The sequence below is a fragment of the Drosophila subobscura genome, chromosome E, assembly GCF_008121235.1.
Source record: "Drosophila subobscura isolate 14011-0131.10 chromosome E, UCBerk_Dsub_1.0, whole genome shotgun sequence".
Taxonomy (NCBI): domain Eukaryota; kingdom Metazoa; phylum Arthropoda; class Insecta; order Diptera; family Drosophilidae; genus Drosophila; species Drosophila subobscura.
Genome location: NC_048531.1, coordinates 2676059 through 2695067, shown reverse-complemented (window position 1 = coordinate 2695067; position 19009 = coordinate 2676059). Strand labels below are relative to the sequence as shown.

At 48.9% G+C, this 19009-nt stretch overlaps 4 protein-coding genes across 4 annotated transcripts in view; 3 read left to right on the top strand and 1 right to left on the bottom strand.

Moving 5' to 3' along the window:
- The window catches only part of LOC117890916 (matrix metalloproteinase-14), a 30350-nt gene extending 23060 nt beyond the window's left edge, over positions 1–7290 (top strand). Inside the window, exons 7-8 of the mRNA XM_034796040.1 lie at positions 6934–6944; positions 7278–7290. The gene's annotated coding sequence lies outside the window, so the exon portion shown is untranslated. The remainder of the gene's footprint in view (positions 1–6933; positions 6945–7277) is intronic.
- On the bottom strand, positions 779–2423 carry LOC117890921. The gene is made up of 2 exons (XM_034796051.1): positions 2099–2423; positions 779–1978 (listed from the first exon to the last, which is right to left on the bottom strand). Exons 1-2 carry the CDS (start codon positions 2265–2267, stop codon positions 1098–1100), a joined length of 1050 nt encoding a protein of 349 aa, XP_034651942.1. The 5' UTR covers positions 2268–2423; the 3' UTR covers positions 779–1097.
- Positions 7291–13674: 6384 nt separating the features above from the next.
- Positions 13675–15206, top strand: LOC117890920 (odorant receptor 45b). Its single transcript, XM_034796050.1, has 6 exons — positions 13675–14237; positions 14293–14480; positions 14551–14726; positions 14787–14885; positions 14946–15098; positions 15156–15206. The coding sequence occupies exons 1-6, from the start codon at positions 13708–13710 to the stop codon at positions 15204–15206; spliced, it is 1197 nt and encodes a 398-aa protein (XP_034651941.1). The 5' UTR covers positions 13675–13707.
- A 530-nt stretch (positions 15207–15736) lies between these two features.
- Positions 15737–17604, top strand: LOC117890918 (membrane-bound alkaline phosphatase). Its single transcript, XM_034796046.1, has 3 exons — positions 15737–15891; positions 15987–17140; positions 17206–17604. The coding sequence occupies exons 1-3, from the start codon at positions 15816–15818 to the stop codon at positions 17539–17541; spliced, it is 1566 nt and encodes a 521-aa protein (XP_034651937.1). The 5' UTR covers positions 15737–15815; the 3' UTR covers positions 17542–17604.
- Positions 17605–19009: the final 1405 nt, after the last annotated feature.

The following is a 19009-nucleotide window of genomic DNA, read 5'->3' as shown; positions in this document are numbered from 1 at the left end:
TGAACACGAACACAGGCATATGTATGTATGTACAATGTATGTATGTATGTATATTGTGTGTAGCGTGTCGCTGGGGGAAGCAACAAATAAACTAGTTTGTAGCTTGTGTGGCTCTGTCGCTTTGTCGCCAGTTGCCAGCGACCTATTTACTAGCTACATACGCAGGTACACACAGCAGATGCATACATACACAAGTACATCAGTATCCACTAGCAGCTAGTAGAACAAATAATACTTATTGGAATGCAGCATGGAACAATGCAAAAAATGTGAAAATGAATCGCCCCACCGAAAGGCAATTACCATGGAGTCTCCCGGCTGATAACACTGCCTGATATCTGGCCTGGCCTGGTCGGGTGATGGTGGGGGCTTTTGAGATAGTTTCGTTTGCTCTGTGTCGCGGCGACACTGATAAAGTCAATTAGCACTGAACATGAAACAAGCAAACTAGAACCACAAAAAAAAGGCAAAGGGAAGAAAAGCGAGCAACTTAATTAATTAGTTTCAAGTGAAACGCCCCTAAACACTCCCACCCAGACAGCCAGAGGCCACATCATCATCATGATGAGTGGATTTAATTGACGAAAACTACAATCGGGAAAGTAGTGTAGTTGTGGCCGCGTTTTAGAGCGAGTCAGCAAATTGCTCGACGGTTGTTAACACGGCCGTTGGCTATTTTTACTTGCTGATGTAATCACCTTTTCTCTCGCCCATCACCGTGGCCGCGCAGAGTTGCATCTACCCAAAGGTTCACCCAAAAAGCAAAGGAGACGACTGCTACTTGCGAATGTCCAAAATCAGTTTTGATTTATTTTCGTCAGTCAACAGGGATCGGGTCGACCCACAAATACCCTACATATGTAGTTAAGAGAGCATACAGAAGAGAAAACAGGCATACATATACACAGGAATAATTATGTACAAGGAAAGCTCTTTTGGGCGGACACCTACAAAACAGTTCAACCTAATGTATGAACACATCCCATCACTTGGCAAAACCTGGTCTAGTAGTGTCCGCTCAGGAGAGCCCTCACTGTATCACACACGAGATACATTTAGCTTAGAAATAATCAACTTAGAGCGGAATATGGGGGCTGTCAATCAGATCTTTCGGGACTGAAGGCAGTTTCGGCCGTAAAGTTCTCGCCCTTTGGTCCGAGATCAGTAGCGTAAACGTGGGCCGGCGGCTTGAGCAGATCCTCGCGCCTCCGTTTCAGTTCCTGACGCGAAGAGTTGACTCTCTTGTTCCGTTTCATGTTGGTGAACCGCACGTAGATCTTGCCACGGCGTTCGGTTCGGTAATAGTGCAGCTGCTCCTTGGGGAACAGTTGCAGGATCTCGCGCTCCAAAAGGTGGCTACGTTGCAGCGTCAGGTGCAGCTGGTTGTCCTCATAGTAGCTGCATATAAGCTGGATTAGCAGCAACCGCTGCACTGCATCTAGAGCCTCCTGCTGGCCCAGGCGTTCGAGCAGCGACTGGCTTTTCATTCCGCTAGCCTGCAGGATGCCCAGAACAGTAACCACATGATCCTCGCCCGGCACTTGGTCGCCGCTGTCCTCCTCCTTCACGTTGGTGACAAGCGTCGAACTCAGGATCTCGCTGGGCTCCAACTGGGACTGCATGGGCATGTGGAAGGTCGCTTGTACTGCCTCGCTGGGATCGGTAAGTGAGACGAGTGGCTCAGACGGCAGTGTCTTAGCCAGATCATCGGACTTGCCACTGTCCCCGACGCTGTCCGACTGCCCGCCTATCTGGGGTTGGCAGATAATGGACGGTGCTGCCGACTCCGCGCAACGACAACCCTGGCAATGCGTTTGACTCTGTCCCTGTATACCCTGGAGCGGCACGTTTAGCCAGCGCCGCCAGCGCTCCAGGTGATGCTCGAAGCGTATGCGGGTCCCGAAGCGAAAGTTGCTCAGAAGCTCAGCCAGGTGATGCCGTTTAATCATCTGCAGTTCGTCCACATTGATGGCTTCATCTGTGAATGTTAGAGAGAGGCGGAAAAATGTTACAGTTACAGTTAATGTTACAGTTAAACACGCTATTGCGTCTCCTCGTCTCCTCGAAAGCGCTCTCTAGTGCTCTCTTGGTTTGTCACCTTGCAAGTGTGGAAGGAGATCGGCAACATCCCATGATTGCAGCAGCTCGCGCAGCTCCTCGTATTCTTGCTCCTTGGCCATTTCCAACTGTGTTGCTGTGGGTGTGTGTGTGGAGAATGTTACTGTCTGCCTTTGCCCTGCGCAAGGAATGTACGGATGTAGATTCATACGGGCTACAGCCGGGCGTACATCCTTTCGTCACGAATGAGAGCGCAAGAATGAATTTTGCAACAGGCGCGTCTGTGTCTGTACCTCTACCTCTCCACCTTGTGCCGGGCCATAGAGCAAACACTCGCACACACACGCATACTCTCGTTCGTCGCTCACACACGTTTGTATTTTGTGTGTATGTTTATGTACTGTATGTACAGTCAGTTTCATCGTTTCGTTGTTTTCGCGTTTTATTCTTCATCGTTTGTTTCGTCGTTTCGTAGTCGCTCGTCAGCTGCTGCGCTGCTTGCCAAGCAACTCAACTCAACGAATGCCATACGTACCTATGTATGTATGTATGTATGTATGTACATAGTATGTATGTATGCCTGTATGAATGTATTTATGTAAATGTTTGCACAGTATGTATTCGTAATGTTTGTTGTGGCCGTTGCATGCCATATACGTACATATGTACATACAAACGTGTGCATACATAGACTTGTTGTTTATTGATAAATATTCGCACTAACTAAGCGGGGCGGACTTGGCATCAATAACACCAGACAACGTCGATCGCTTGGTACTCTACATTCTGATAGTTACTGACTACCACAACCACTAACTATTTCTTCAACTGCTGCTGATCGAATGTTTGTTCCAGTAGGCAAGCTTCATTGACTTTTAATTATTATTCTAAGTACAGTAGAACATAAGCTCTTTGCAGCCTGTGGAGGTCTGAAGTGAAGTTGACATTTCTCTCCATTTCTTTTTGGTTTGTTTGGTTTCTCTTGTCTTGCCTCTCCTCTCGCATTGTTCATGTGCAGCCTGATCAAAAATGCAACCTCAAGACGTCATCAACATCCATGGGATGCGTCGTCATCATCATCTTCTGCCGTCGTCGTGGCTCGTAAGTAGCCACCAACGCTAGGGTTCAATGGACTCCGCTTTTGTAAATGTTTTTCTTTCTCCGCTCCCTCATTCTCTACATCCCTCTTTCTTTCTGGTTCTCTTTTTGTTTACTTGTCGCTGTCTCATTTCATTTTCTCTTTCTCTCTGTATTTTTTTTTGGGCTACGACTTTCCGGAGTGGAAGTTTCTTTCGGTTTCCTTTCAAGAGGGACGGGACTGCAACTTGTTTAGCTCGAAATGCCTTCATTAACGCAAACACACACACACACTCGGAACCCAACACTTAGTATCAGAGGAGGGAAAGAGGAGAATCTCTGTCAAATGGAAATTCCATGTAATGGCGCGGATATGGATATAGCACATGGGGTAGGGGAAATGCTCAGAAAACGACCTCCTACTTGTCCCACATCCCTCCACAGAGTTTCGGTTTACAGTTTTCGCAATCCCTACCTGGACATGACACCCAGCACATTTCCCAAACCCAATAAGGAGCTCACTGATGTGAAAACCCAATACCCTAACCACAAATCGAAATCCAAATTCGTAACTCAAGCATTAAGACCTTCTAATTATCGTCAGGTATTTGGGTTTCAATTAAGCGCAAATTGTGTTCCGTTGCCAGGAGGAAAAATACACCAATTAATAAGACTAAAATATGATAAGCAGAAATGCATTGATTACACTCGAAAAGGAATCCCCTTTGGGAGGATATCGTTTTTTAAAATGTGGATTCTAAGAAGTCATTTATGCATTTGTGTGTGACTTGATGTACATATGTAAATAAATATGTATTTATGAAACTGTACATAAATATGTATTTACGTACATACATATACATACATATATGTATGTATGTTCGTCCGATCCGACCTTGACCCTTATACATGTACATACATATGTACATACAAATATTCATATGTATGTAAATGCATACATATGTACATACATATGTATGTATGTACATATGTACATTCATATGTTTTTTCTATGTTCCCCACAAATATCACTATAATGGGTCTTCGCTTTATGCAACGTATTGATTACCCCTATCCCTAATCCAACATTTTGAACTGGAACGATCAAGTCACTTTTTGACCCATTTGAAACATTTTCGCACCGTCGAGTTCCAGGCAAGAGGCATGCTAACCGGTTCAGATTTCCATTGGCAATTGCATTCTCGAGAGAAACCGAATGTGAGATGCAGCAAATGGAACCGTTGCCACAGCACCCAACTCAAGGCAAAGTTATCATTCTAATAAAAAATTCCTTCACTCTCAGGTAAGAAAATAAACTAAGGAAACAATGAAACTTTCCCCCTCGTATGCAGGACGCAAAGGTGGCACAAAAGCAACAGCAAAAACATGCGCAGTAGAAAAATGTGCGCAGTGGTCCGGGTCCGACATCCAGACATGGTTTGAGGCGGCGGGAAAAAGCCCATATAAAAATGGTTGCTTGTTCAGAGGGGCGCACATGCATCGGCATTTGTTTGACAAAAATTCAGCTCGGTTCCAGTAAACGACTGATAAAGGCAGCCAGACCAGACCAGGCCATGCCTTCCAATCAATTCCATTGCGGAAGTAGGAGCGAAAATTCTCTGAGCTGGAAGTGACTGCTTCTTCTTCTCGTTCTCCTTATCAACGCTGCGCAGTCAGCAGCAGCAGCAGCTGGCTGGCTTTCCTGCGCACTTCTCCCACTCCCGCCCCAACCCAACGACCAGGAGTTGAAACGCAGTTTCAAGCGACATCAGAGGATCTCTCCCTCCGTTTGTATCTCCCCCGTCCCAACCAATCTCTTTAACGATGCTGCAGACATTCTGGGGACTAAACGCTTACGGCATTGCTTCGCTGACGTCGAAGCTGTTTGACCTACACAGGCACACCCCCAACCCCCTTGTGCATGACATAGTATATGAAAAAGCTTAAATACAAAGTTGTATATACAGTTTTATGAGCAGGCAGGGCCGTGACTGTGTGTGTATGTTTCCGCGTGTACATAGAAGCAATTTTCGATGAAACTGCGCCAGGGCAGAACAGAAGCAGAGCAGCAGAGACAGAAACAAAAACCGAAGCGGAGTCAATTCGCCAATCTTTATTCGCTGTTCGCTGGCAATAGACGCGCGTTAGTTTCTGCACCTAATTCCAATACTTTCCATATGTCTCAGTGTTACTTTGAGAGGGAAAGAGCGCGCGATAGATACTATTCCTTATCAACAAAATCGGAATCGACAGTTGCTGGAGATTCTTGAATAAGTAAGTAACGTAATGTGAACGTGTAAAGTCCACTTTGGAGCGCTGCCAGATGTTGCCTCTAATCGGGCCCATTAAATGTTAATGGCCATGCGAAAGCTACATAAGTAATTGTATAAAATTAAGCAACAAAAGCTTTACTCTATCGCTGAGAAGCGATCTATTCCCATCGATCTCTATACAGAGGCTCTCTAATTAGTCATCTGAGTGGGTTATTCAAGGTTTTCCAGTTCTTCCCATATGTATTGGAATTTAAAGTTCAAAAGCTCAACTTGCAAGGCGGATCAAAAGTGATTTAATTTCAAGGCATCAAACACATTTCTGATTAGAGTGGAACCAAAAAATAAACAATTAGAGTTGAAGTCTAGAGTAGATACTTACATACATATGTACATGTTCTAAACATTTAAATGGAAGATATTCGTTCCCTTCCTCAGCATTTCTTTCAATGATTTCAAAAGCATGTAGCCATGGGAAAGTTGTCAGTCCATTTGTGCGTGTAGATTGTAATTGAAAGATTGTATGGTCAAGAGCTTCACAGATGGAGAAGTACCTACAGATTCGTGCCTGGAGCGCATTAACTTTTAACCAAAAAAATAATACATGTTTTGTTTCTGTTTTGTGGTAAACGTAAACAGAAAAGAGCAAAAGACGAAAATTAAATGGAATCACATGCAACACACGTTCCATATGAAAGAGAGAGACAGACACAGTCACAGAGAAAGAGATCAAAGCAAAGAAAAGAGGAGTGTAGGAAGCTCTGGTCAGCTCGGTTGTGTGTTTGTGTGATGGCTGCGTCTCTCTTTTTAGCTTTCGATCGTGTTCGTGTGGATATTTATGCCCAAGCATAAAACATAAAACGCAATAAAAGAAAGAGCAACAAAGTAGCAGCAAGAGCAGCTGTGGCGTCATCGCCAAAAATTTGTTTCACTTTCGAACTGGTTTGGTTTTCTTTTGATGTCGTCATCAGCAAAAAGCAAACACACAATTAGTCATTTGATGCAATTTCAGCCCCCATCTTCCCTCTGCCCCCTCACAACGTTGCTAGGCAACAAAAAAATAAGCAAAAAGCAGGCAGCCATGGCGAATTTATATAAGGTGAGGCAAAGTTAATTGGAAACATGTAAGACGGCTAAGGCCTCACCCTACAAACATACAACTTGGCTGCTGCAGCTTCGCGTGCCAAGGTGGAATTGCAGCAAGAAAGGGAGAATGTGATCAATGATGTGCAGGGGGAGTAGAGTGGGAGAAGAGAGAGAGAGCGAGAGAGTTGAAGATTCGCGCGCGCAATTGCGCCAATAACCCAGTTTTCTGTTTCTAGTTGGCACTCGTCGAAGCATAACAAAAATGTTGTCCCTGTAGTTGTAGTTGTCTGTTGCTTGGAAAAAGAAGGAGAACAAGAACAAGAGGAAGTGCAGCCGCTGTTTGTAAAAACATATACATAAGTATCTATAAAAGACTTTATGTGTGTGTGTGTGTGTGTGTGTGTATAACAAGTTTTCTAGTTGTGCAAAGTGATGACACACTTTTTCGCAGAAGTACATATGTATGTACATATGTATGTAAAGAAAAGTTCCGTGCAACAAAAAAGAATCAGAGACTTTCTTTAGCCAACACATCATACTGATTTCTAATTGGATTTTTGATTTTACAATATCCCAGCCCCAACCCCCCCCTCCCCTCCGGGGGGGAAAAAAAATCGTATCTTCTGTAATTTATCTTGGCACAGAGTTAGCGGTTTTACATGGTTACGTGCTTGAAAATCCATTGTGTTTCGATCGAAAGGCGGAAAATTTCAGCCAAAGTGCGCCGCGCCACAAAGCTGCAATACTACAGGCACCACATTTATGTGGAAAAGGAAACGACGACAGAAAAAAAGTGAACAGCAACTTGAATGTGTGTCAGCGACAAAGCAAGCCCACACACACACAGCCAAGCCGAAACGGCCATGTACAATTGCAAAAGCTTCAAAGTGCTCGCTCTCACTCACACCACAGGCAGAGCAGGCATATGTATGCATATGTACACGCTTATATACACTGTACTTGCGCGCGCGGGTCTACATATATAAAACTGGTTTTGTGGCCGCGTCGCGCCGCTGCTTGTAGCCGACGACGGCCGCCGCACAAAGCACTTTACACGCGTTTTTCTATTCTGTGTTTTATTCGTGCGCCTCGCGTTGCGCAGTGCGGTTCGCTCAACGCTTGTGCGCCTTTCTGGTCCCAAATCCCATCCCATCCCAACCCCAAGTGAAACGGAAAAGCAACAAAAGGAGAACACACATAAAAGAGAGACCGAAAGCAAGAATAAAACACGCTGTTGCTAACGTCGAAAATAGTCGGCAAACAGTGGCGAGACGGAGACCGGACCGTTTCTTGGTGGTGGTTTTTTCCCCCCAGTGAACTTTGCCTGGAACAATAAATCATGTGGGAAAGCCAGAAAAAATAGAAACGCGGAACGGAATATAAAACACGAAGAAAAAAAAAACGCGGATTACGTAAACAGCGATAATATAAAAAGTATGGAACCAAAAAAGAGGGAGATGGAAGCAGGAACTAGCCACAAATACGCGGCAACTGGATGACACATTTCTCTCCTTCTTTTCGCCTATTACGCAACTTCCAAGTAGCGCAAAGTATAGCGAAAATGCGATGCTGTCCTGCTCTGGCAGCCGCGTCGCCCTGTTTCTAAGGGTCTGTTTGTATGTGTGAGTGTGCTTTAAGTGTCGAAAGACATGGCAAGTCGGAAAAAAAATACACATGTCTACATACTTTTTTCACCCAAATTCATCGAGTGAGAGCGGAAAAGAGCGAGAGAGAGAGAGAGGGGAAAAAGCTCTGTCAACGTCATATTTTTTATGGAACAACCAACACATTCGCGCATAGACACGAACACACGCACACACGATGACAAAGGCGCGCGCGCGAATCTCACTAAACGAACAACGCTTTCGCGTTCGTCGAGTTTGCTTTGTCGTCGTTAAGTTTCAGTCGGCATTTTGCAGCTTTCGTTCATTTGTAGCTGCACACCGAACCGAGTTGGCCGCGTTTTCTCCGCTGCTGTCGCCGCGACAACGACGACACCAAATCTAATGGAATTTTTTTCCGCTCGCGTCTCTCGCGCTTCTGCAATTGTTTTACAAGTCTTTACACGCCTCCGCGGAGTGCGCGGTGGGTTTAGGTTCAACCTTCTATCAACGTACTGCATTCATGTGGGAGCGAGACGGGGACTCACTGTGCTTTTGAAGTAGTCAGTCTTTTTCTCTCTCCTATACAAATTGCGGGCGTATCAACATGTTGAACCGACCAAAGTGCCCGTCCCTGCCATAGTTAATAATAGTTGTTAATCCAGAGTGCCTCTATATTCATAAGCTGCCTTTTCTATGTAATTGAAATAAATAAATGCTCTCTTCCAACAGCGCTCAATAGGAAAAGAAAATGTTCGTTGGCACTTTCCAGTGAACTGTGAGCTACTACATGACTTCATTACACGTTTCATCGTTCCATTCCGCACGCATCGTTCATATTTCTAGCTCTGTCGCACGCAAGCACGCACACACAATTTTCGAAGCTCCCTCAAATATGTTTCGTTGTGTGCTTTGCTCTTCCACGAAACGTATCGTCACAGGAAGGGACGCAGCGGGAACGGACATCAAACCGTTACGACTGTTGTTCTGGCTGTCTGTTGCTAAGTCAGTCAATGATATGTACGGGGCTGCATGAAACGGAACGAGAGAAACGGAGAGACTCGAAATGAAACTGTACAATGAATGGGCAAGAGGAATACAACAAAAGCGAAACTTACGTAAACACGCATGAGGAGGTCTGCATACATGCCCGTGTGTGAGCGTGAATAATATTTCTAGTTTTTGGTAAAGAAGAAATCAAGTTTGCCCTCTATCGTATGATTCACTATGGGAACTGGAAAGAGAATTGGACTTTCAAATGCCCAGCCCAGCCATTTTACATTTGCATGAGTGTAACGGCACGGCGGCAGTCGTCGTGTGTCATGGGACTTTTTCCCATTCGCATTCGTCAAAAATATAATTAAGATGAAATGACTAAGAGATGCTAAAAACTAAAATAAAAACTGCAATTGCCCCTGGTGATGCAACTTTTTCCAACGCAAAAATTATATAAATTGGTTTTTCTGAGCGCGTAGGAGGGCGGGTGATGAAGGACGGGTGGGTTGGGTTCAGGTGTGCGCCCCTGGCGCTGCCCCTGCTCATTACCCGAGGCATTCGGCTGGAAACATGTATTTGCATAGTCGCCGAGCTGGAGGGAGCGGGCGGGCGGGACAAACGGACAGCGTGTCATTCCAGTTAGAATGTGGCATGTTCACAATGAGTAGATATAACCCAGCTATCAAGAAAAGATCCAAGTAATTGCGTTGGCTGCCTTGAAGCTATGGAGTTTGCCGACAGCACAACCACAGACGGGATATTAGTATTACTAACAAAGCACTAAATAATACGTTTTGCATTCAAAACTACAGCTCGGCTCGGCTCGGCTCGGAGTTTGTTTCTAATGCCTGCAACAGAAGATGACCTTGGGAGCCAAGAGCACAGGCAGACAACTCTCAAGTAAACAGACAAACATCTCTTATATATGTACATAGATATGTACATATGTATGTACATACGTATGTATTATATGTTTTATCGTCTAAGCTGACTTGCTACTCATTAGCAGCGGCATTCCCCTCACGCTGCTCCACCGCTTCGCTCTACCGTTGTACACCACGAATGACGCCATCTTGCATTTGGCGGCGATCTGTCGAAGCTAGTTTTACAAGCGATATTCGACTTTGACGCCGTTGCCACTGGAAGCGTCAGCACATGTGGCTCCAGATCAAGCTCCAGCGCCACAGTTCCCATATTGATGCCGACCCTCTCTCCACATCCTAATGGCTGTCGCATTTGATCTTTGGAAGAGCTGTAATTACGAGCATAATCCTGTCCCTCGGCCACTGCTTGCCACACATTTTTGTTGTAGCTGCGGCTGGCTGCTTGGGCTCGCATTTTGGCATTTAACAAGAAGTTAGCCTTGAAGGCAGCGAGTTTCGAATTTGGATTCAGCTTAAGTCTCGGATTCTGAATCCGAGCCCAGCAAAGACCAGCCCCGAGCCGAGCCGCACTTCACTTCACCCAAAGTCTCATATTCTAGTGCTCTTCCATCTGTGTGTGCGTGATGAATGTGTTTTTTTGTGAGCAGAAATACAATGCTTCGTTCGGTTAGCTTTGTTTGACTCACAAGCTTGTCTTGGAGCTCTCTCTTTAGTTTTTAGTCGTCCATTCTGGGAATAGATTGGTACATAGTTGTAAACCCCTATCCTAGATACAGATGTGGACATATCTTCGGTTCGGAATGACTTTCCACTTGAGAGTCCCATCTATGAGGGGTACCTGGTATGTCATCACTGTTCATGGCTTGTGCGTGGGAAGATTGACTCTTTAGCTAAAGGGGAAGCGAATGTAATTCAAACCCCGAAGCTCGCAGCATCATCGATCCATTGCTAATTGTCATTAAGCAGTTGGGTCTGGGGGAAGTACTTTGTATCTCGTTTCCCCGTCAGCTGACAGCTCCATTCTCAATCGACAATTATCGTGTGCACTATTGACCGCACCGACTGACTGACTGACTGACTGACTGACTAACTGAGTGTGCCGCAGTCCATTAGTTTAAAGATCTCTGGCTAAGCTAACACAACCCAACCCAACCACGTTCGTTCCTGCACAACCGCAGCGCCACAGTTTGCTGCACTGCTCCGAGTGTGCCTCTGCCTGTGCCACACATGACAGGCCAAGCGGTTTCAATTTATCCCCCAGCAGCAGTGAGAAGGCGATTCAACAAAATTTAAAACAATTTAGCTTATGTCACGTCTGTCCAACGGGTAGCATGGGCAGGGGCTACGGGGCGGGGTACAGGGTACTGGGGACAGGGTGGGGCTAGAAACGAAGAGTTTCAAGCGCTTAGAACAAAGCGCCACAAATTGTATTGTGTCACGCTCGATCTGTGGCCATGTGAGCATATGTACATATGTACAAATATGCTATACATATGTGCATGGAACTATACATGGTACTTGTTCGCATTCGTATACATAAGATAGATCTAATGCCAGCATATAGCCCGACATGAAACTCATACTCATAGATTGGTTCATTTATTAGTTTGGCTCTTTTAATTATAATTAACGCCGCTTTGTGAATTAACAAAGGAGAGAAAAATGCAGCCAATGGAGGAGCTAATATGTAGATAGACAGATAGTCCCACCAAATGATTGCCGTCCCAGCGGATACACTTTATTGGCAATCCCAGAGTGCTCATGGAAGAGCCAGCTGCAGTCATTAAAGCCTTCCTTTGTTCCCATCATGCATCTAAATCATTCACTGGTCTCCTTGTCTAGAGCCAGACATGTCCATTGACAGATCTCTGCTCCCTTGAGCGCTTCCCTCGAGTCGGCAACACACAATTGAGTGTGGACATCCCGAGCAGGTTGTCAGGAAGCGCAGCGGCCGACCGACCAACTGACCGACCAACTGACCGACCGACCGACCGGCCGGGTTGTGTTTCAATAATTAATGATGATGTCGAGATCCACAATCCTCCCATCCATGGCCGTACATGGCCGACATCCAACTGTGCCATGACGTGCGGCAAACGCATCCGAGCCGTAAGACCTACCAACCACGGCCACGGGACGCAGGAAGCGTGCGAAATCCCATTTGGCTAATGGCCAGCGGCGTCAGCAGGAAAATCAACCTGTTTCGGTGGGGCTCCCAACACGCTCCGCTCCGCTTCGCTCCCTCTCGGGCCCACTGCACCTTTCACCCAATGAGGAAAACTCGAATTCATTTTCCACAGCGTCATCCGAAAGTGGGGCACAAGCACAGAGCACAGAGTATGTGTGTGTGTGTGTTTTTGTGTCTGTGTTGAGTGGGAAAACTGGTTTTTTCGGTCGGGTTCTGCAACTGTTTTTGGCGACGAGCGACGAGCGACCGACTCGCTGACTCGCTGACACGTTGGCCTCCTTTCCTCGCCTTCCAGCTGGCACTCCTTGATTTTCCACTTGCTGCTGGCCAGCTACCCTGCCTCCCTGCCTCCCTCCCTCCCTCCCTCTCTCCCTCGTGCAGGATCAGGTTCCACTCCAACAGCAGAGGCGAAGAAATGTGAAAAGAAAATGTTCTCCTTGGCTTAGGGCCTTCCAGTGAAAAGCTCTCAGTTTCCCTTCCGCTGCTCTCCCCACTGGGAGGGTGGGCTGGCGCTTACGTAAGCTTACGCTCTGCCCCAAACAACAGGGTGTGTCGGGGTCACCTTTGTTGAACGGCTGCTCTGCCTGTTGGGGGAGGGTGGTGGTTGCCCGTTTGGAGCCGTTTGGGGGATGGATGCGATGATATCAGCTTGGGCGCCCCATTGCCATTTTGAGGGTAGCTGTTTCCACTGGCAGAGGAGCTTCCAACCCCCCCGCACCCGCACCGTCCCATCCTGCTTGGCTGGCCAAAATGTAATCAAAACTTCTTGCGTGGAAATCAATACTGAAAACTGGAGCCAGCCACACTCTGCTGATTGCTCATACGCAACGTGAGCCCAGGGAAGAACTCAATTAAAAGTGATGTATCCCCCATCCCCCCACCCCCCTATCCCCATCCCATCCGTCCGATCCGTGTTGCATGCATCAACATAAATCTGTGGACAAACCTTATGGAAATGGCAAATCTCGGGCCAGCATGGCGGAGGAGGAGGAGGAGGAGGAGGACAAAGAATGTTTCTGGCTGCTTGCTTGACCCACATCGCGGAGCTGATTTGAAATTCGAATTGCGGCGACGAGTTCATTCGGAGTTCAACAAACTTCCCTCCCGGGGCAACCCAGAAAGCGGAATACCCAAATTTCTGTATGGGAATTTATGCTGAAAAGACAAAAAGACCAAAAGGGGAGCTTCAATTGGAGACACTTTTTGGCACACATTTATGCAGCACAACAAACAAAAGAATCGTTCAAGGAACCACTGGACGGGTTGATTGATTCATTCACCATTCAAATTTGATCAAGGGAGTCTCAGGCAAAGGCAAAAGCAATTACCGCCAATCAATCCGGTCGCCTCAGCCATATAATGACATAATTGCTGGGTGGTCGCCCACTCAATTAAACGCTTTGTAATCCTGTTATTAAACACAGCACAGGACAGGACAGGACACCTGGCCGAAGCGAGCGAAAACAATAATTAAGCAATTAGCAACCAAAACAAAGGCAAACGAGTGGCTATAAAGGGGAGCCGCTCCGAATGAAGTCCCATTAGACATGTACCCGCGTTTCCTGGACCGCAACTATCCGCTGGCAAAGCACCTGTTCTTCGTGCCCAGATACTCGTTTGGGCTGCTGGGTCTGCGCTTTGACGATGCCAAGTCCCAGTCGTGGATCTCGCTGGCCTGGCTGGTCTTTAATGTCGTCAATTTGGCCCACTGCTGCCAGGCGGAGCTCGTCTTTGGCTGGCACTATCTGCGGATCAGTCCCGTGGATGCCATGGATGCTTTCTGTCCGCTGGCCTGCAGCGCCACGACGCTCTTCAAGCTGGCCTGGATGTGGTGGCGCCGCCAGGAGGTGTTCGCTCTCATGGAGCACATCCGCAGGCTAACGGAGCAGCAGGCTAAGCGAGGCGATCCCAGGAAGAACGGAGTGCGAAGGAGCTACTACCTCACGGCCACGCGCTTTGGCATGCTCGTCTTCACCCTGGGCAGCATCACGACCTGCGCCTTTGTGCTGCGATCCCTGTGGGAGATGTGGTCCCGTGGCCTGGCCGAGTTCAAGTTTGATATGCCCTTCCGCATGCTGTGCGTCGTCCTCCCGGTTTCAGTTCTTCCCCCTTTTTCATCGATGCCTTCCTAGGTTCCCCGACTTTGCACATCGAATGCCTTGGTTCCCGCTGTTCTACTTGTACTCCACGTGGAGCGGACAGGTGACGGTCTACGCCTTTGCCGGCACCGACGGCTTCTTCTTTGGCTTCACCCTTTATGTGGCCTTTCTGCTGCGATCGCTACGAGTGGATCTGCAGGATTCCCTCAAGTCCGTGGACAGTGGGTATCCCTCGAGGCGGCTCCCCCATAGATCCATATGTGAACCCCACCCCCCTTTGACACTTTCCAGATGCCACCCCCAGGGACTTTGATCTGTGCTGTCGGCGGCTGGCCAATATTGTCGATCGGCACAATGAGATTGCGCGGATTGTCCGCCGCTTCTCGGGGATCATGGCGGCACCGACTTTTGTGCACTTTGTGTCCGCCAGCCTGGTGATAGCCACCAGTGTCATAGATATCCTGCTGGTGAGTAATCATCAGCATAATGCTCGCAGTTCTGTCCAAGCATCAGCGATCCTCTCCTAGTATTCGGGCTACAACATCATCCGCTATGTGGTGTACATGTTCACGGTCAGCTCGGCCATTTTCCTCTACTGCTATGGCGGCACGGAGATGTCCACCGAGGTGAGTACTCCCTCAAAGTTTCCCAATTTCAAATTTCCAACTGAAAGTCTCTCCTTGCAGAGCCTCTCTTTGGGGGAGGCGGCGTACAGCAGTGACTGGTACGGCTGGGATCGTGAGACCCGTCGGCGTGTCTACTTGATTATCCTGCGCGCCCAGCGACCCATCACCGTCGATGTGCCCTTCTTTGCGCCCTCCCTGCCGGTCTTCGCAGCGGTGGGTATTCCGCAGCAGTTCCTCCAGCACATCTGTGATCCCAAAATCCCTTTGCAGGTCATCAAGTTCACGGGCTCCATTGTGGCGCTGGCCAATACCATAATGTAGTTCAGAGTTAGCGATTTCCTCTGGCAAATAAATTGAGGGTGAAGCTGGTTGGTGTTTGAATCGGTTTGATTTGGTTTGGTTTGGATTCCCGAAAGTATGCAACTCGCAGACTTCTTTCCTCTTTCTTCGTTCTTATGCGCGGCAAATGTTATAAGACCAAAAGTCAAGCATTGGTCGGTGGTCAGGGCAGAGTAGAAGGGGAATGGCTCCAGTTCCGCAGTCACTCTTGGCTGGAGGAGCCTCAGGTAAACTTTGCCCATTTGCTGGCATTTATTATGAACCCAAGAAAGTCCTTGAAGTGCTTCTTGCCAGTGCCAATCCTTGAGGGTTACACAAAGCAACTGCGACGGAGTCTCAGACGGTGGGGCCAGGCACGTGCTTGTTTTTTTCAGGGAATTTCTTAGCCCTGCCATAAATGAAGGTTTGATTTAAACGCTAGATTATTTTTGGTTGAGCTGATTAGATTTAGCTCTTGATACTGCCCGATAGGGCTGTGGCCCGTGGTCATTTGGGTGCTGGTGCTGGCCATCCAGCTCAGTCGATTGCCAAATTCTGGCACCCAAGCAACTCGCAAGCAAGTGAGGCTCTGAGGCAACACGGATAGGCGGAATGGACAGAGGATTGATTCTACTGCTGCTCTGCGGCGTCGCTGTCTGGCTGAGCGCCAGTGCCAGTGCCCAGCGAGGTAAGCCACGTCCAAGTGATAAGAGTTCACAGCTAGTCCCCTCGATGTGTCCAGCCACAACGATTTATGGTCGCGTATTCTGCTCCTGTTTGTAGATCATCAGCGTAAGTGGGGCAGCGGGGAGCCGCATCCCATCAAGCATGAGGAGGAGCTGCTGACGGAGTATTGGGTGGCAAGGGCACAGGAGACGCTGCACGCCAAGCTGGCCGAGACGCAGGCGGTGCACACGAATGTGGCCAAGAATGTGATCCTGTTCCTGGGCGACGGCATGTCCGTGCATACGGTGACCGCCACGCGGAATCTGCTCGGCGACAGTGCCGAGAAGGTGTACTTCGAGCAGTTCCCCCACACGGGCCTGTCCAAGACGTACTGCGTCAATCGGCAGGTGGCCGACTCGGCCTGCACGGCCACCGCCTACTTGGGCGGGGTGAAGGGCAACTACGGCACCATTGGCATCAATGCCAACGTGCCGCGGTACAGCTGCGACGGCGCCGGCAAGGTGGAGAACCAGGTGGAGGGCATCGCCCAGTGGGCGCAGGAGGCGGGCAAGGATGCGGGTCTCGTGACCACAGCCAGGGTGACGCACGCCTCTCCAGCGGGTGTCTATGCACACATCGCCGACCGCAACTGGGAGAACGATTGGGAGGTGACGAAGCGCTCCTGTGATCCCGAGCAGGCGCCGGACATTGCCCGTCAGCTGGTGGAGGGGCGGGTGGGCAAGGCCCTGAAGGTGGTGCTCGGCGGCGGACGGCAGCAGTTCATCAACACAACGGTCAACGATGAGGAAGGATATCCGGGCTACCGCACCGACGGACGGCATCTCATCAAGGAGTGGCTGGCGGACAAGCGGGCGGCCAATGTCTCGGCCAATTATGTGTGGAGTCGCAAGGGTCTCAGCCTGGTGGATCTCGACAAGACGGAGTATCTGCTGGGCCTCTTTGCCAGCTCCCATCTGCCGTACAACGGCGATCGGGCGCGCAATCGCAGCCAGCTGGCGGACCCCTCCCTGAGCGAGCTGACGGAGGCGGCCATCCGCGTGCTGCAGCGCAGCGAGAAGGGCTTCTTCCTGTTCGTGGAGGGTGCCCGCATCGACATGGCCCACCACGACACATACGCCCGACGCGCCCTCGAGGACACGGCCGAGTTTGCTCAGGCTGTGCAGAAGGCTCGCGAAATGACCTCCGAGGAGGACACGCTGATCGTGGTCACCGCAGACCACGCACACACCATGTCCATCAATGGGTATCCGGTGAGTGGAGCTCTGCCCCTCTCCTGACTTAGATTCTGAACTAACTTCTCGACTGTCTGTCTTAGTATCGCGACCAGGAGATCCTTGGCCTGACCGAGGACGACACTGACGATGAGCTGCCCTACACGATCCTCTCCTACGCCAATGGTCCCGGCTACAAAAGCGCCTACAATCAGGCCCAGGGTCGGATACACCTTACCGAGAAGCTGACGGACAAAACGGACTTCCAGTATCCCACCCTGGTGCCGCTCGACGCCGAGTCCCATGGTGGCGACGATGTGGCAGTCTATGCCTCGGGTCCCTTCGCTCAGTTCTTTAGCGGCAACTACGAGCAGACGAACATTGCCGCCATGATGGGTCGGGCCGCCGGCATTGGACCCTACGCCAACGTTCAGCCATAGGTAGCGCAGGAGGCGGTGTATGATGTGATGTGTCGTCTCGTGTCGCGTCGTGTTGGGGATACAAATTCAATTAAAATGCAACACAGTTAAATGAGTTTGAAACGGGGATTGGGCGTGGGCGTGGGCGGGGGCGGGGGTAATCCAATTTCTTCTAATTGAACGGCAAAGCCAATCGGCTGTTCTGCTCCACATGCTGCGATCTGCCAGAGCAGCGCAATTTCCTGCTGAATGCTCCTGCTGAATGCTGTGAAGGAGCTTCAGCTCCATCTCTGGCACTCGCTCTCGCTCCTGGTTGCCACCTGAAAGCGAATTCAATTAACGGCAAACCGGTAAATCGTAAATGGCAACTGGCAGGCAACCTCAATCAGTCAATCACCACTCAGTCACCCAGTCACTCACTCCTCACTCACTCACTCACTCACTGCAATGACAGAACCAATTGGTTAGGTGCAAAAAACAGGAGTAGGGGCTCTAGAATGCCTGGAAGACCCACCATCTGTGCCATCTTTCTGTCGTTATAAATCTAAGGAGATTTATGCGAATCTATGCCAAAGGAGTGATGTACCACCCCAGAGCGCCACACTATGTGTTGGATACATAAATGCGCTCCAGTTTATTTTTTATTTGCTGTTGCCAAGCCAGTTACCAGTCCTTCCCCTTCCCCTTCCCGTCATACCCCTCCTGTGCACTTTTCAAATGCAATTGGGTTGGAACAACAGCAAATAGAGCAACACTGCGCAGCGCATCTTAAATTAGAAATTACCGTTGGCCCCCAGCATGCACAGCACGGTACGGCACGGCACAGCGGCATCCCCTGCCTGGCTGATTGAATTATGTTTCCCATCAAGGCCCACAAGGAGCACTGAAGGTTCCACATGCAACGCTTAACTAATGCTAATGGGTGCTGGGATGCGTAATGGAATATCTGCACATCGATTGTCGCGTGCTGGTCATCGATTCTGGGCGGAAGAGAAAGTGCGCTTCGGGGTCACCAAATGCAGAACATTCATCGAAAAGGTATGTACATATGTATGTATGTATGTATGTATGTGCATATGTAGGCATAACTGTTAACGATTGACCAATGCGGGAGGGGGAGTTGTTCTTCTTGTTTTGGTGTAATTTCCGTTGCCTTTACAATTTAACGAGATTCTGTTTCAAAAGGGGGACAACGAGATGAGATTGGACTGGCCATAATCATAGGGTTTGCCTGCTGGAAGACAAGACTCACTGCAGCAGCAGCAGCAGCAGCAGTGTGGCAACATTGGAGAAGCAGAGACGTCCGTTCATGCGAAAGCCAAGAGCAGCGCGCCCGATGACAAGTCGGCTGGGTCGGTGTCGGTGCAGGCCTAGAAAACTGGGTCAGAGAGTGTGGACATTCAATGGGGCAGGGAAGTGCAACGGGGGGCTTGGTGTGGCTTGTGGGAAAAATAGAAAGAAAAGAAAAAAGAAATCTAGTTGTAGCTGA

Excerpts from the sequence above, each read along its gene's own strand:
- LOC117890918 (XM_034796046.1), top strand. The coding sequence starts at position 15,816 with ATGGACAGAGGATTGATTCTACTGCTGCTCTGCGGCGTCGCTGTCTGG. Across the intron at positions 15,892-15,986 it reads CAGTGCCAGTGCCCAGCGAG|ATCATCAGCGTAAGTGGGGC; the intron begins GTAAGCCACGTC and ends TCCTGTTTGTAG. Across the intron at positions 17,141-17,205 it reads TGTCCATCAATGGGTATCCG|TATCGCGACCAGGAGATCCT; the intron begins GTGAGTGGAGCT and ends TGTCTGTCTTAG.
- LOC117890920 (XM_034796050.1), top strand. The coding sequence starts at position 13,708 with ATGTACCCGCGTTTCCTGGACCGCAACTATCCGCTGGCAAAGCACCTG. Across the intron at positions 14,481-14,550 it reads TTCCCTCAAGTCCGTGGACA|ATGCCACCCCCAGGGACTTT; the intron begins GTGGGTATCCCT and ends GACACTTTCCAG. Across the intron at positions 15,099-15,155 it reads CCCTGCCGGTCTTCGCAGCG|GTCATCAAGTTCACGGGCTC; the intron begins GTGGGTATTCCG and ends ATCCCTTTGCAG.
- LOC117890921 (XM_034796051.1), bottom strand. The coding sequence starts at position 2,267 with ATGAATCTACATCCGTACATTCCTTGCGCAGGGCAAAGGCAGACAGTA. Across the intron at positions 1,979-2,098 it reads TCTCCTTCCACACTTGCAAG|ATGAAGCCATCAATGTGGAC; the intron begins GTGACAAACCAA and ends TAACATTCACAG.